We start from the raw sequence: 17141 nt of genomic DNA, 5'->3' as shown, positions 1-17141 counted from the left end.
TGAACTAAAACCTGCAACCCATTCTAAAAGATGAAAGACTTAACAGCAATCTAGGTTTGTTCAATATATAGTTTCAGTTGCATGACACTGTGATCTTTTGCTATAAATTCTATATCTTACGACCCTGCTCCACAGCTACCTGATGAAGGAGCAGCACTCCAAAAACTAGTACTTTCAAATAAACCTATTGGACTATAACCTGGTATTGTGTGATTTTTAACTTTGTCCACACCAGTCCAACACTGGCACATCCATACCTTAGTTGGAGCAACAGGGTTCCAGCAGAGAGGGGTGGATGCTGGTTTGGGGAGTGGGGAAGGGACACCCAGATGCATCCACTACTTAAACTTTCCTGGTACAGACTTACCTGCAATCCTGACTAGATAGGATATGTCTGCTGGTCTTTTCTTCCATTAGCAACAAAAACAGAAATGTGAAATGGACAGTGAAAAATAACAACCACATCATGTTCTATGAATAGTCATTTCAGATTGCTCATGGACTTGATCTTGCTAATTTGAAGTATGAGCTTTACATACAGAAGCATATCACTACCCAATGGACAGTGTACTATCCTGTTGCTAAATTAGACCTAGCCAGTCCGATTGTGACTGTAGGTCACATCTTGAGGTCATCTTGACTGGATAGCAAAGATCTTATGATACTCCTTCAAAGAGAAAATAATTATCGCATTATGTTATGTTAACTAATTACAAGTGTCAATCAGCTTAAATGCCTTCTCAGCCTCAATGGAGTCAGTCACTTCCAGAAACAGTCTGAACTATTCATAGCTGCACTGGTTCTGCAACTAGATACACAGATTACTAAGATCTATTAGTAAAGTATAAAGGGTGAGGGAATTGTTTGCAGTTACAGCTAAATGACAAGAATATAAAAGGGGAAAAGTTCTGCTACAGGTGCCAAAGCTCTAATTAGACCACACATGAGAAATTGTGTACATTCTGGGAACTACACCTGAGAAAGTACATACTGATTTGGATTGTCGATTTGTGAGGAAAAGGATCCTGACATTTGTTATTGCTCCTTGTCTGAGTCTAAGGACAATTTCAAGATCAAAGAGCTATTCTCTTAATTTCCTCACCAAAGAATGTATGACATCATTAGATTAGGTGGATCTTAATGTAATCTCCAAGATTATCCCTTTCAGTCCATCATCTTATATAAAATCTTTCCCCAAGCTTTATTGGCCTCAAAGTTACATCTGTATATTCATCTATAATCACATTTTATCCTATTCCATTGCCTCCAAGTCTTTGATTTCACAAATTCAGGTGATCTGGAGGTTTCACAATTCTTCCATCAGAAATTCTCTTTGGAATTGGAAGATTGGTAAGTGTTTGGTTTGAGAACTGTTGACCTTAACTGTGATTTTGGCTTTGCTCTTAAGAGTGTCTCTCCACTGGACAGCTTTCAATCTCTTGGATGTCCCGTTAATCCAGCTGCTTGGTCCATTATCGTCTCTTGAGGACAATTGATCTCCTGAATTTCTTTCATAGAGGAACTCTTTTCCTGCTGAATCGACTAGTTGCCCCAAAATTACAACTAGGGGAACCTTTAATCTCATGAAAGAGTATGCTGCTTGGAAGAAAAGTGTATTTTCTCTTTGCAGTACCCTGTACTTCTGAGATAGGTCATTTCTTCGTTTTGACCATGTCCTGAATCTGTGAACATTGGACTTGCTTTCATGGAGTTGTATGCAGCTCATCTTAATTTTGAGCAAGCAAATCTTTATTTTCAATTTGCTGATGTTAAAGTATATAAACTACTCACTTAAATCTATTGATTAGTTTGAACTTTCTCATTCGCCCTCTGTGGTCATTGAATTAACATGCCAGACATTTCCCCCTCCTCAGTCATGGTACTGGAGAACTGCTGCTTAGCATTATTTTGGTCATTGATGCTGATAATTCTGCTTTGAAAGACAATAAATTGAAATGTCCCACTTGAGTATGGCATCTTAACATTTTACATCAAATTCAAACCTATAATAACTGTGTGTTTTGTAGACAGTTTTACTGTCACAACAACTTCAGTGAAAAATTTCTTAATTGACTCAATGGGATTGTACTGTCAATCTTTGCTCCTGCTCATGAAATCTGCTGATTTGTGTCATCTGAAGGTTCTTCAGTGATCATAGGAATGGAAAACATTTCCACCACTCCTGCATAGTTGCAAATTTCCTTCCTGTTGACAGCATGAACAATTCTATTATGCCAACATAAGTAATGTCAATACGTTCTTTCTCACAAGTCTCTGGAGTAGTGAGTTCCAGACATTTACAACCTACTGGGAGAAGAGGTGCCTTCAAACCTTAGTTGTAAATGAGTGTCCTCTTATTCTGATGCTGTGCCGCTAATTTGAGATTCTCCTTCTAGTGGAAACATGAGCTCATCATCTAAATTGTCAGAATCTTGTCTTCAATAAGATCACTCCTTATTTTTGTATACTTTAATAAATAAAGGCCTAATAAACGGCTAAATTGCTCTCGATAAGTCAATCCCATCATCCTAGGTATCAGCTGAGTGAATCACTTCTGAAATTTTCCAATTCCAGTACATCCTTTGTTAAATATGGGGATCAAAATTACATATTCCAAGTATGGCCTCACCATCTGCCTGTACAGCTGTTGCTGCTGTATAGTTGTTACAGGATATTCCTATTTTTAAACTCCAATCCTCCAGCAACAAAGGCCAAAATTCAGTTTGCTTTCGTAATTCTTCTGCATTTGCATGCTAAGTTTTTTATGTTGCATGCACATGAACCACCCAGATCTCTTGGTGCTACATTTCTCTCCAGAAGTAGTCCTGCCTTTTGATTCTTCCTGCCACAGACCATGACCTCACAATTTCCTACACTAACTTCCAGCTGCCAGTCTTTTTGCCCACTCAGTCAATCTATCTATAATCCTAGCAGATTCCTTGGGTCCTCGCTGCAACATGTACTCCTACCTGATTTTGTATTGTCAGCAAAATTGGATACATCATAGTCAACTATTCCTCTAGGTTTTTAATATAGTGCATAATTTATAATTTTACGGTATTGTGAATACTATCCCCTTGAAGATCCTTAACTACAAGATTACTTATTAATCCTACCTCATTGCCCATTACTAGATCAATAATGTTCTGTATTATTTTCCTTCAAAAGCCTTTTTCATATAACTTCACTACTTACTTTTGCATTTTTGCAGTCAAAAGAGTTTCCCACATTAAGTAGCCGAAATGGAGCCTTTGTATCTTCTCAAGGCAAAATAAATGATTTCCAACTTTTCATGATTTAATATATATTGTAAACCTTTCTCATGATTTCCTGAAATTAAGCCTTATGCCCACAGCTCAGTAAACTCTTTCTACCATAGTTATGGATTGCACGTTCCATCTTAGCCTCAGAAGTCTTATACTACCTTCTTCTGTTAGTGTCTCTATGCTTTAACTTTTAACATTGCCCATTTTGTCATCTTAACTCTGCTATGTTTTGAGTGTAGTCAAGAATGTGATGCTGGAAAAGTGCAGCAGGTCAGGCAGTATTTGAGGAGCAAGAGAATCGACGTTTCGGGCAAGAGTCCTTCATCAGGAAGGACTCTTGCTCCTCGGATGCTGCCTGACCTGCTGTGTTTTTCCACCACCACAATCTCAACCCTGATCTCCAGCATCTGCAGTCTGCACTTTCTCCCTGTGTTTTGAGTGTGGCTGTCTTCTTTAAATTGTTTCCCACTATCCACCTTTAATACCAGGCAGCTCATGTGGGGATAATTTCGTGAACACTGATACCAAGGTTTCAAGAGCTAGAAGGATTAAAGGCATCCTGTATTCCAATATGCAATATAAAAAAGCTATTCCTCATTTGTGAACTTTGGCATCAAATTGTGACTGGCTACTTGACTATTATGTGCATTACATCCAGCCCAGTCTTCTTTCTCTGATGGGCCACGTGCTTTTGCTTTCCAAGAAAGTGACTGGAACTCGCTCAATTATGTCTAGTCTGAAGCCACCAGGCTGAATTGTATGCCCCTTCATTGCTGCTCAAACATGGACCACCTAAGTCAAAAAGATTTATCAATCATCTGATGTTGTGGTCTGTGTGGATCAGTACTATCCCACATAAAGCACCTTCCTACTAATCATGGCGGAACGCTGCTGCATTATACTTAAACTTGTTAATTGACTGCAAGAGAAGAGAGACAAAAATTGTTTAGGGATAGTCAGCGTGGTTTTGTGTGAAAAAAATTATGTCTCACAACTTTGATTGAGTTTTTTGAGGAAGTTACCAAAAACATTGACGATGGCAGAGCAGTAGACGTTGTTTATTTGGATGTTAGTAAAGCCTTTAACAAGATTCCGCGTGGTAGACTAATTAGTAAAGGTAGGTCACATAGGATTCAAGGTGAGATTGCCAATTGGATACATAATTGGATTAACAGCAGGAGACAGAGTGTAATGGTGGAAGGTTGCTTTTCGGACTGGATGTCTGCGACTGGCGGTGTTCCACAGGGATCAGTCCTGGGTCCTCTTTTGTTTGTCATTTATATAAATGATTTGGATGAGAATATAGAAGGCATAGTTAGGGAGTTGGTGAATGACACCAAAATTGGTGGCATAGTAGGCAGTGAAGAAGGTTTTCTAAGATTACAAAGGGATCTTGACCAAATGGGTCAATGGATTGAAAAATGGCAGATGGAGTTCAATCTGGATAAATGTGAAGTATTGCATTTTGGTACATCATACAAATTTAGAACTTATACAATTATTGGAAGATCTTTGGGTGGTGTTGTAGCACAGGAGGCCTAGGGGTACAGGGATATGATTCTTTAAAGTTTTACGTCACATATAGACAGCGTGGTTAAAAAAGGCATTTGGCAGGCTTGCCTTCAGTCCTTTGAGTATAGGAGTTTGGATGTTATGTTAAGGTTGTACAGGACAATGGTGAGGCCTCTTCTGGAATACCATGTCCAGTTCTCGTCACCCAGTTATAGGAAGAAGATTAACAAGCTGGAGAGGGTTCAGAAGAGATTTGCCAGGATGTTGCCCGGTATGGAAGGTTTGAGTTATAAAGAAAGGCTGGATTGGCTGGGACCTTTTTCGCTGGAGCTTGGGAGGTTGAGAGGTGATCTGTTAGATATTTATGAAATAATGAGACATATCGTTACAGTTGATGGTAGTTGTGTTTTCCCTAAGTTGGAGATTTTCAAGACTGGGGGCATGTTTTTGAGGTGTGAGGAGAGAGCTTTAAAAAAGACATGAGAGGCAAATCTTTTACATAGAGGGTGGTTCGCGTGTGGAATGTACTTCCTGAGGAAGTGGTGGATGTGGGTACACTTACAATGTTCAAAAGACATTTGGATAAGTACATGAATATGAAAAGTTTGGAGGGATATGGGCCAAAAGCAGGCAGGTGGGACTAGTTTAGTTTGGGATTATGTTCAGCATAGACTAGTTGGACCAAAGGGTCTGTTTCTTTGCTGTATGACTCTATGACTCTTTTAAAGGTAAGATGAAAGGGTAATACTTGGATGTATTTCAGACACATTTTCCCTTCCTCACCTGAGCTGCACAACTCTTCTCTGCTTAAGCTGCCACCGGAAATGGCTGCTACCCCTACGAGACATATTACACGTTTATTTGAGTGCAGTGTTGGAAAGTGAGGCACAGTAAATCATTATCAGATGCATCAACATTGTTAGCCAATGCCTGCTGTCATATCCTAATGCATTTCCAGAGTTTCCAGGAAAGGGTGGGCCCAATAATTCACTGTGGAGTCATCACATTCTTCCCTTGTGTCTCTGAGTGACACAGTCCTGAATGTGCTGTAGTGTAAAGGACTTTTAAAGCTCACCGCTGGAACACTATTTGGTTTGAGTGGCAAAGCAGTAAACTGAACTCCTGGTGTTGACCTCTGTTGTTTTTGTGATAATTTCCCATTAGATAATGTTTGGGAACATGGAAGTGCAATATCTGACTATTTGCCAAATGTGATAATAACATCACAGGTCCTATACAGGTTTTATTGAACAATGATAATATCTGTTCAGTGCACCAGTTAGCGTAACCTGATGACAGCTCCTAAAAACATCAAAAATTGATTCCTCCATTGCCACCAGAACCACCAAGGTTGGGACTTGTATTTTTTTGAGAAAGCAAGAAGGACCAAGCAATTGTGTTTACCTGCTTGGAGTGTGGTATTTATGTTACTGAACTTATAATACAATTTGATGCAAGTTCAAATCCCACCGTGGCATTAATGACATTCTAAAGATGGTCAGAAAAATCCATCTGGCTCACTAGTGTCCTTTAAGGGAGGAAACTTGTCACCCTTACCATGTAAGTCCGTATATGTGACTCCAATCCCACATCAATGCAAGTGACTTGGCCCTATGTTGTGGCCAGGTGAGCTGCTCAGTAGTATCAAAGAGAAGCCCCATCATCACCTTTTCAAGAGATGGACAATAAATACCCGCCTTACCAATAATATCTAAGTACCAAGAATGATGAATTAAAAAATCCTACAGTGTAGCAATATCGTGGAAAAAGGATTGATTGGATGACTGGAAAATGGGAAGTCTTTAAAAATCAGATAATGAGAGTCCAGAGACAATATGTTCCTGTTAGGGTGAAGGGCAAGGTTGGTAGGTGTAGGGAATGCTGGATGACTAGAGAAATTGAGGGTTTTTTTCAATAAGAAGGCAGCATATGTCAGGTATAGAGAACAGAGATTGAGTGAATCCGTAGAACAGTAAAGGCAGGAGGAGTATACTTAAAAGGGAAAATCACACAACACCAGGTTATAGTCCAACAGGTTTAATTGGAAGCACACTAGCTTTCGGAGCGACGCTCCTTCATCAGGTGATAGTGGAGGGCTCGATCGTAACACAGAATTTATAGCAAAACTTTACAGTGTGATGTAACTGAAATTATACATTGAAACATTGATTCTCTGTTAAGCCTTTCATCTGTTAGAATACAGTGATAGTTTCATTTCTTTCATGTGTAAATCACAAAACCTTTTTTTTAAAGTTGCATTCTCGGGTTAGCTGTTAATAATGGTGATAGCTAGACAATATGTTGAAGGTGTTAGCCCCCTGTGTTCTCTGTCTATGACCTGATGTTTAGATTGATTCTAATCTAAAAAGTGAGATAACAGAGTTTTACATAAATTCATGCAGTTTTTGAGCTCAGAGTTCTACATGAATGTATGCAGTTTTTGAACAAAGTGCAATGTAACTCTGCAAGTACAAATTCACCCCACAAAATATATGTGTGCATGTGGGTCTTTGTCTGTCTGTGTGTGTGTGTCTGTCTGGGGTGGGGGTTGTGAGTGTGAAACAGTGTGTGTGAGTGTGTAGTGAGTGCAGAGTGTCTTAAGTCTGTGAGGGGGTGCATGTGTGAGTGTGGGAGTGTGTGTGTGTCTATAAGGGTGTGTGTGGGTGTCTATGTGCGCGTCTGTGTATACCTGTGTCCTTGTGTATGTGAGAGTGTGTGTGTGTAGGAATATCTGTGTGTGTAGTGCAATGGTGATCACCTGTAATGTGACATGAACCCAAGGTCCCGGTTGAGGCCCTCCCTATGGGTACCGATAGGGACGGCCTCAACCGGGACCTTGGGTTCATGTCACATTACAGGTGATCACCATTGCACTACACACACACACACACACAGATCACATGGAATACAGGGAGAACTAAGTACTTGGATACAGAACTGGCTCAAAGGTAGAAGACAGAGGCTGGTGGTGGAGGGCTGCTTTTCATACTGGAGGCCTGTGAGCAGTGAGGTGCCACAAGGACTGGTGCCGGGTCCACTGATAATCATCATTTATATAAATAATTTGGATGTGAGTATAGGAGGTATAGTTAGTAAGTTTGCAGATGACACCAAAATTGGAAGTGTAATGGACAATGAAGAAGGTTACCTCAGCGTACAATGGGATCTTGATCAGATGGGCCAAGGAGTGGCAGATGTGAGGTGCTGCATTTTGGAAAGGCAGATCAGGGCAGGACTTAATGGCAAGCTCCTGGGAAGTGTTGCTGAATATTGAGACCTTGGAGTGCATGTTCATAGTTCCTTGAAAGTAGAGTCACAGATAGATAAGATAGTGACGGAGGAATTTGGTAAGCTTGCCTTTATTGATCAGTGCACTGAGATGAGGAGGAATTTCTTCTCTCAGAGGGTTATGGGACTTTGGAAATCCTTGTCAGAGAGGTCTGGGGTCACCGTCCTTGTGTATATTTAAGACTGAGATAGATTCTTAATCAATTGGGGAACACAGTGAAAATACAGAAAAATGGATGTGTGGAATGCAGGATGCCTATGATCATATTGAATGGCAGAGCAGGCTCAAGAAGCCAAAGCCTATTCCTGTTCCTATTTCCTATGGTCCAATGGACATAACCTCTCCATTCTGGAACATAATTGTGAATCTTTTGTATACTTTCCGTAATGCTTTTATATCTTTTTTAATAATGTAGAGAGCAGAATTACTCTGGGTAGTCTAACCAAGATTTTATACTACTGTAGTTTAATGTAGCTTCTCAGCTTTTCAATTATATCCCTTTAAAAATAAACTCCAGTACATATTATCTTGTGTTGAATCAGGTTGTGTGTCAGTTGAGCGTAGGATTGTACAGGCTTGTGCTGATTCAAATGGTTGAGAAACTTGGTATGCAGTTCACAACACAGTTAATATATAGTACATCCAACAATTAGAAAGGTAACTGAAGTGTTGGCCTTTATTCCACGGGGATTTGGACACAAGAAAATGGAAATTTTGCTACAGTTGTATTGATGTGAACTCACAGCCAGAGCACTGTGTGCATTTTGGTCTCTTTTAAGAAGGATGTAACTTGATTTGGAAATTGTACAGGAAAGGTTCATTCATATGCTTCCTGGAATGAAAGTGTTGTTAGCGGCTAAATAAATTGGGCCTACACTCTCTGGAGTTTAGAAGAATCAGAGGTAACGTTACTAAAACATATAAGATTCTGAAGGGGCATGACAAGGGAGACATTGAGAGGTTGTTTCCCTTGCCTGGGGTGTCTAGAATGTGGAGTCACAGGATAAAGGGACAATTATTTAGGAAAGGGGTGAGGAAAAATGTACTTACTCAGAGTGTTGAAATTCTCTACCCTACAGGACTGTGGGTGCTCTATTTGGTATATATTTGAAATTATTTTTTGGTCTACCAGGGTGAAAAAAGGGATATGGGAAAGTGAATGATAAAGTTGTGCTGAAGCAGAAAATCAGCCATCATTATATTAAATGTAATATTCGCTCCCCTTACTGGTAACACAGAGTGGCAGTAGTGTGTACTATCCAAGTGATGCACTGCAGCAACTCACCAATACTGCTTCAACAACACCTTTCAAACCCATGACCTTGATACCTAGAAGGGCAAAGGCAGCAGATGCATGGTAACACCACCATCTGCAAGTTACCCTCAAAGCTATACAGTGTCCTGACTTAGAACTATATTGCTAGTCCTTCACTGTCACTGTATTAAACTCCTGGAACTCTTTTCCTAACAACACTGTGGATGTACTTGCACCCAAGAACTGCAGCTCACCAACTACCTTCTCCATGGGGAACTGTCAACAAGTGTTGGCCAATACACTGAGATTTTTTTTAAAAACTGACCATTTAGCAGAAGTTGCGTACTAACGAAATAGCAGTAAGAGACAAGAACAACACCTGGGGGCAGGGGAGTGGGGTGGTGGGCGTGTGGGGGGGTGAAACAAATTCTAACATTCACCATCTTCCACTAGGGTTGTCAACTCTTGGAAACTTTATTATATGACCTCCTCGATCCGAGCATCTTGCTGTTAAAACAGCCTTTTTAAAAATATACTTCCCTCTTATTTTTACAGGGACAGTGTTCAAAGAGAATGAAATGTATACACAATTGTTACTTTAATGGCCCTACTATGTTTGTTACTCCATGTACGTTGCTCATAGCAGTAATCTGAAGATTAGTGTCTTGTACCTGGAGACCTCAAGCCAATACTATCGGGCTGGCAACCCTGGATTGCACAGCTGTGAAAGAAGGTAAGTACACATCACATAGTCTCACCAATTACAGGCCTGAATGATAAGCAATAAAGTTTCCCAGATTTGCTGTCAAGTGTGCAAAGGGTGGAGTAGTTCACTGGATTATTCCATATTTTGAAGGGGTGCTCTGCTTGTATTTGTCAATCCTCTCATGAATTCAGCAAACTCAAGAGAAACACATTAGGTCACTTTGTTTGATTTGCAGTCTTGTCAGAAAATGAGTGGCATTGTTATGTCATTGAGGTAGCACCTCCTTTGTCAGTTAGCCTTTATCCCCAGTTCTCTATAGAACTCTTGTACCTTTCAAGCAAATAGTTTCATCTAGAGGTGCAGCACCCTTGGGCTAAATTGAGGTGTTCTTTGCAACAGTGAACCAAAGTAAATGATTCTCTCTCATGAGTAATGGGTCAGAAGAGAAGCAATGAGCTGAAAAGGTAGGTTATGATATCAATAAAATAAAGAATAGCACTTCAGACTGAGATCGTATGTGGAAAATGTTTGGAATGTGGTTGATGAAGATACTGTAAGGTTTTATTCTGTTACAGGGAGGAGAGGTTATGACAAACTTGTACAAACCAGTAATAACGTGTTCAGTCCCACGTGCAGTCATGTGGAAAATGTAAATTTTTCTATATTAGAGAATTTTGTATGAAGGGCTCTTTAATTTTTTAATATCCTGTTGTTTCTTTTACAGTTGTTTGAGTCAGTGGTTATTTTATATTTTGTGAATGAATTTATTGCGGATGACTTGTTTGTCCACTTGCCAACTGTGCCTTGTCATATAAAGGAGCTATGTTGTCATTTTTGGGATGGTAGGGAGTTTCATCTGGAGGCTGCTGGCTGAGGACAGCCATGGAAGTGTAGTATGCATAGGTTTCACTGACGCTATTGAGAATAGTGATGCAAATATTGCCTGTGTCATTATCCTGTCATCCAGACTGCTGAGCATCAGATGGGGCTCCAGGGTTACTGATGGGGTATGTCATACTATTCTGCGCGAGAGACTGAATTTAGTTGAGAAAATGGCAAAGTCACACATGAGTCAGGTGGTTAAACAAATACTGATTAAACACACCCTCTGTTGAGTGTTCTGTTGGTATTGCCTTGCATAAGACAATGTTTTGTTCTCCTTCAGTAATTTTAACAAAATAGTAGGCCTGAATATAAGTACCGGAAACTGTCTAATTACTATTTATAATTTAGCAGGGGTGCACTCCAAGGAGTCATTGTGTCTCAACAGCTTACTGAAGAACCAATGTATTTTACTGGAGTTTTACGTATAGGTTCTGAGATATAATTGTGTCCCTAAAAAGGGTGGTGTAGAATAAATATTAAATCTTTGCCTGATTCTATTTATTAGAGAGCCCTTCACATCCGTGGGATGTCCCAAATGGTTTACAATCAATGAAGCATGTTTTGAGGTATAGTTGGTGTTACAAAATAGCAAGCACAGCAACCAATTTATGCACAGTTGGATTCCACAAACAGTATAGACTTAGCAACCAGATAAGATGTTTTAGTGATATTGTTTGAGACATGAATACTGGCCAAGGCACGAGGATGATCATCCCTGCTCTTTTTCAATTAATTTCAAGGATTTCTGGGTTCGATTAAGGGGGCATTTGGGACTATGGTTTAACATCTCATTCAAATAATTGCACTTTTTACTAATGTAGTGCTCTGCCAGTCCTGCACTGGCAGTACAGCTGAAATTTTGTCTTCAAGACTCTAGCATTGGATTTTAACTCTTAACTTTCTGATTCATCAGTGAGAGACTGCTATCACAAAGCTACCTTTCGTTCAACACAATTCAATTGTAGTCAAAAAGTGTGGTACTGGAAACGCACAGCCGGGCAGAAAGCATCCGAGGAGCAGGAGAGTTGATGTTTTGAGCATAAGCCCTCCATCAGGCCTGATGAAGAGTTTATGCCCGAAATGTCAACTCTCCAGCTCCTCGGATGCTGCCTGACCTGCTGTGCTTTTTCAGCACCTCATGTTTTGACTCTGTTCTCCAGCATCTGCAGTCTTCACTTTCTCAACAATTCAATTGTATCAGGTTTTTGAACAGACCTCTCAAATATTCATTCTTATCTCTGTCTCTGCACCTTCTCTGATGCTGCGACACTGTGTTCTGCCACCATGATTTACTTTATATGTTACCAGCTGCCTGTATACCTTGCAACACAATACTTTTCACTGTATTGTGGTACATGTGACAACAATAAATCAAACTCAAATTCAGGCAGCTGGGAATTTTTAATTTTATTTAAACAATTTGCCTCATTAACCTGTTCAAAGGTTGCATCGCTGGAGCAGGTCGGAATTGAACCCTGGCATCCTGGTTCGGGGTAGGGAGTCTACTGTGCGCAATAGTGTAAGAAACACTTGACACTAACCTAATTAATCTGTTCTTTTCAGTTAGTTACTGATCTACTCATAATGAGTTCGGAAAAAGATCCATTGATGAAGGAGCTGGAGGAGGAATTAAAACTGAGCACTGATGATCTTCGCAGCCATGCTTGGTTTCATGGTCCTATTCCACGGCAGGTTAGACATCTCTGGCCATTTCACTCTATAATCTGTAAACTGTGATGTTAAAGCTTCAGTGTTTCAATAATTGGCCAGCTGAAAAGTATTATTTGAAATAAAATATATTTGAAGGAAGATGGTCTTTTTTTTCCCCCTGTTTGTTCCAGAGAAAGGAACATTTGTTCACTCATTATTATCCTCCCATCTTTGGCATGGTACAAGTTAGTTGTGGAGTCACTCCTTCCACAGCCATGATCTCAGACTCAAAGATGGACTAGTAAGGCTCAAGTATGACACTTCAATTTTCCATATTGGTTAACCTGGTCCTGTCTCAGGGAATGTCCATTTAGTGATCTTTTATGAACAGCCTTGTGTTATGGTCCTCAACCTATTCAATCAACAACTTTTGTTTATAAAGTCTTCCTAAGACAAGAGAGAAAGCTTCAGAGCGATAACAAGGTGGCATATTCAGCCAAAGGAAGAACATATTACAACCACTTGAGTTGGGGTGAATTGGCTGTGTTTTTGTTGATCGCAGCAAAGTTTATTTTGTGTGTTCTTTTTAGCACAAGGTATACCTCTTTCAAGTTAAAATGTAGCTAGCTAATTTCTACTGTAGCAGTAAGGAGCCAATCACAAGATTATCTTAAGTTTAAAAAGTTAGTTTTATTAACTGCTTACACCTGAGGAAAATTAACAAAGACTCAGTGTTAAGTCTTTATACATACATGGATACATGTGTACAAAGTTGAAAGGGGATAGCGTCCAGTTGAAAGAAAAGATAAATGAACACACAGTTTCATGGTATTAAATTGGACAGTAAAATTAAAAATCAGTAGTTTGTGTTTCATATTATCAAGACAAAGGGGAAAATGACCTGAGAAATAGAAAAGGTGAGCAGGTTTTTAAGTACAGGGAGGGTAATCGAATAGCAATATTTGACAAGGGAATTCAATCACAACTTTGTAATAGGCTTCACGCGGTAGAGTTGACATCATTAGCCTGTTTGAGTTATCAGGGGATTGTAAATAGGAAGCATTCTGGAGTCAAAGTTTGGAGATCAGAGTAGAGGTCTGCTAGGAGATCCCATATGGGAGTTCCACTGTAAGGTTTTAATGCAGGTAGTGACCCAGTACCCACTTTCAGAACTTGTTATTCTGTTGATGCCACTCAGGAGTTTTGCAAGGAATCCCATTTAGCTAGCCTCCTTGACTGTTTCAGGGCAAGCAATATATCTAGTCCTTTTGCAGGATTAAGCAGGTATCATTTCATGTTGAAATGGGATAGCGGTCCAATACTGTGCCAAAATCCTGTGACTCAAAAGATAAAAAAATGTTCAAAAGGGCAAGAATTTGATTAGCAACAGTTGTTGTGTACTAGATGAACACTGATGTTCTCCTTTTAATAATGTAGGTAGCAGAGACACTAATGGAAAGGGATGGAGACTTCCTCATTCGAGAATCTCACTCCAGCCCTGGAGACTATGTGTTGAGCTGCATCTGGAAGCACGAGCCTCTCCATTTCAAGATCATTCGCGTGGTCCTCCGGCGTAAGGAGTCCTACACCCGTGTGCTCTTCCAGTTTGAACAGGAGAGATTTGATAACCTCCCAGCACTGGTGCGGTTTTACGTAGGAAACCGCAAGCCAATTTCAGAGGACAGTGGAGCGATAATCTTTCATCCAATAAATCGCATTGTCCCCTTGAGGTGCATTGAGGAAAAATACAGAGGAGCATCAGATCAAAGAAAACATGACCATGAAGTGACAACCAAAAACCCAGATCAGAATAAGAGATTCAGCTTAAATCTGTCTGAAGGAGTGTCTTTGGACCAGCTTACAACGGATGGAAATCTTTTAAGGTACTTAGTCTATGTACTACCAACCAGAGCTACAAACATGTACTTAGCTTTAATGGCTTAGTGCAAGGCTTAGAAGAAGTTATATAGATAAGAAGATTACAGATTCAATTCGTGATTTTTGTCATTGTTATGTCTGGACATGACTATTCCAGTGCTCTCCTGGGCAGCTGCTCATCTACCAACCCGCATAAACATCAGCTTTTCCAAAACTTTCCTGCCTGAATCACAAAGTTCCGTTTGTCAGACCTGTGCTCATTGGTCTACACTGCCTGTTGCTCCGGCTACACCCAAATTTTAAAATTCCTATTCTTGGTTTTCAGAACCCTGTCTGGCCATGTCTCTCCAGATCTCTTTAACTTCTTCATGCCCCATTACATTCTGTGATCTCTATGCCACTTCAACTCTGTCTCTTCAAGTTTACCAACTTTAATCACTTCACTATTGGCAGCTGTGACTTCTGCAACTTAGGTATTGAGCTCTGGAACTCATTTTCCCCCCCCATCTCTCCTCCATATTATTAGTTTCTTCTTATAAGATGCTCCTTAAAGTCTGACTGTTTAATCAAGCTTTCAGTTACCTGTCCAAGTATGTCTTTATGTGGGTTGGTGCCTAGTTTTGTTTGTAAAACCTACTATGAAGTGCCTTGGATGTTGTATAATGTTAAAGGTCTTTTATAAGTACAGTTGTTGTTATTATCATTTTGCTGATTCCAGCAGGGACAGGGGTGGGGTATTCCTTGGCATTTCTGGATTAGGAAGAGAGAAATCCGCCAGTGAGCGTTGCCAAAATGTTGGGGGAGGAGAGCACTCAGTTTGGCTACTTCATGCTCCAGGCCTAGTTCATGACTCGCGGTCTATTCTAAACTCTATTACTACAGAGTTTGTTGAAATGTAGAGGTAAATTTAGTCATGTGAAACTATTGAAAACTTTTGCACAAGCAATATTTTCTACTTTACAATCGTGACTGCTCTCCATCAAAAGGACTACTTTGATTGTAAAACACTTTGGAAACATGAGATCATGGAAAGTGTGCTATAAATGCAAGTCTTACTTTAATTTACAATAGAATTTAGCATTCCACCTGATGGATTGACTAACATTACAGTATTATTAATAAGATGACATTCTTAGATACAGGCGGGGTGGGGGCGACCTAACAATCACTAACCATACCAATCCTGTAGGCAAAAGTGAGGACTGCAGATACTGAAAACCAGAGTTTAGATCAGAGTGGTGCTGGAAAAGCACAGCAGGTCAGGCAGCATCCGAGGATCAGGAAAATCGACGTTTCGGGCAAAAGCCCTTCATCAGGTATAGAGTACCAATCCTCATGTTCACTCATGTTTTTAATTGTAGGAATAAGGACAAGAGTGGCAGTCATCCAAATATTCTGGACTACGGGAATGATAAAAAGCCATTGCAGTCTGCCCAGTCTGACAGCTATCTTTCAGGAGGTGAGGCTGTTTTTAAACCTGGACTCTTGCATAACTTGTATATTCTCATTTTGACTGAATATTTCTCGCCTCACCTCAGATAAAATATTTTAACTGTAAGATGATAATTCTAGTCTGTCATATCTTCTATTCTGAACTCCATCCTCTTTCAACCGTGAATCAAATCATACCGGAATGAAGGGCGTTTATCTACAAACCTATTCTGTCTTTGTAAATTCTTTCTAATCAACTGGTTCTGATATGCTATGATACACCTCAGGAGCTGGCCCAGAGGTTCAGAACAGGCTCAAAGGATCGAGTGGCTTCCTCCTGTTCTGAACATGTTATTAGTTTGAGTTATTTTTATATTGTCTATTCTCAACATCAAACCTGTTATTTTCCCAATCCAGTTTATAACTTTCATCTGAAAAATTTATGGTACCTCTGCTTAATATCTCAAGAAATTCACTGTGTCTCACACCTGCACACACACCATGGGTGCTGGGGGAAAAAAAAATAAGCACTACTGCACTTAGGTGGTAGTGTGGGGGTTAAAATAAAAAAACAAAAAGAAAAAAAAAATATCTCAAGAAAGGGTGGCAACTCTGGTATTTTGCGCTGGAGGGTCAGCCAATCTTGTGTAATGACATCCAGTGAGACACCAATCCAGACATTTCTGACCAAGAAGGGCCACTGCTAAGTGGATAATGTGAGGAGAACAAGGGGATTAAAACATGACCACCAACCTTACTTAGTGCTGATCAAACAGGCAAAAGTAGATTTGATAGAGTTAAAGATCACACAACACCAGATTATAGTTTAACAGGTTTAATTGGAAACACTAGCTTTCGGAGCGATGCTCCTTCATCAGGTCATTGTGAGCGCTCCGAAAGCTAGTGCTTCCAATTAAACCTGTTGGACTATAACCTGGTGTTGTGTGATGTTTAACTTTGTACACCCCAGTCCGACACTGGCATCTCCAAATCAGATTTGATAGAGGTATTCATAATTATAAATTGGCTTTGATAGAATAAAGAAGAAATTATTTCCAATGACAGAAGGATCAGCAGCCAGATGACACAGATTTGAGGTGATTGATTGTCAAAAAGAAGCAACATGAGAAAAGGTTATTTTTTAAATAGTGAGTTGCTGCGATATAGAAACCCTGCCTGAAATAGTAATGGAAACAGTTCAATAGTAAATTTCACAAGCTGATTTAATAAATATTGGAAGGGAAAGAAATTGCACGGGGAAAGAGCAAT

General features: G+C 39.9%; 1 protein-coding gene across 3 annotated transcripts in view; it reads left to right on the top strand.

Annotated features, from left to right (window-relative positions):
* Positions 1 to 17141, top strand: part of sh2d3a (SH2 domain containing 3A) — a 43636-nt gene that overhangs the window by 14842 nt on the left and 11653 nt on the right. For 2 of the 3 annotated variants that reach the window (XM_043694938.2, XM_043694940.2), the window contains exons 2-4: positions 12477 to 12605; positions 14001 to 14446; positions 15803 to 15900. In XM_043694938.2, the coding sequence (XP_043550873.2) occupies positions 12477 to 12605; positions 14001 to 14446; positions 15803 to 15900 (673 nt within the window). Of the gene's footprint in view, positions 1 to 10380; positions 10493 to 12476; positions 12606 to 14000; positions 14447 to 15802; positions 15901 to 17141 lie in introns of those variants that run through there. The other variant, XM_043694939.2, reaches the window with a different exon arrangement.

Source organism: Chiloscyllium plagiosum, unplaced genomic scaffold (genome assembly GCF_037043375.1).
Source record: "Chiloscyllium plagiosum isolate Xiang-an unplaced genomic scaffold, Cpla_swu_hap1 HiC_scaffold_45, whole genome shotgun sequence".
NCBI lineage: Eukaryota > Metazoa > Chordata > Chondrichthyes > Orectolobiformes > Hemiscylliidae > Chiloscyllium > Chiloscyllium plagiosum.
This window is presented reverse-complemented; position numbering and strand designations above follow the sequence as displayed.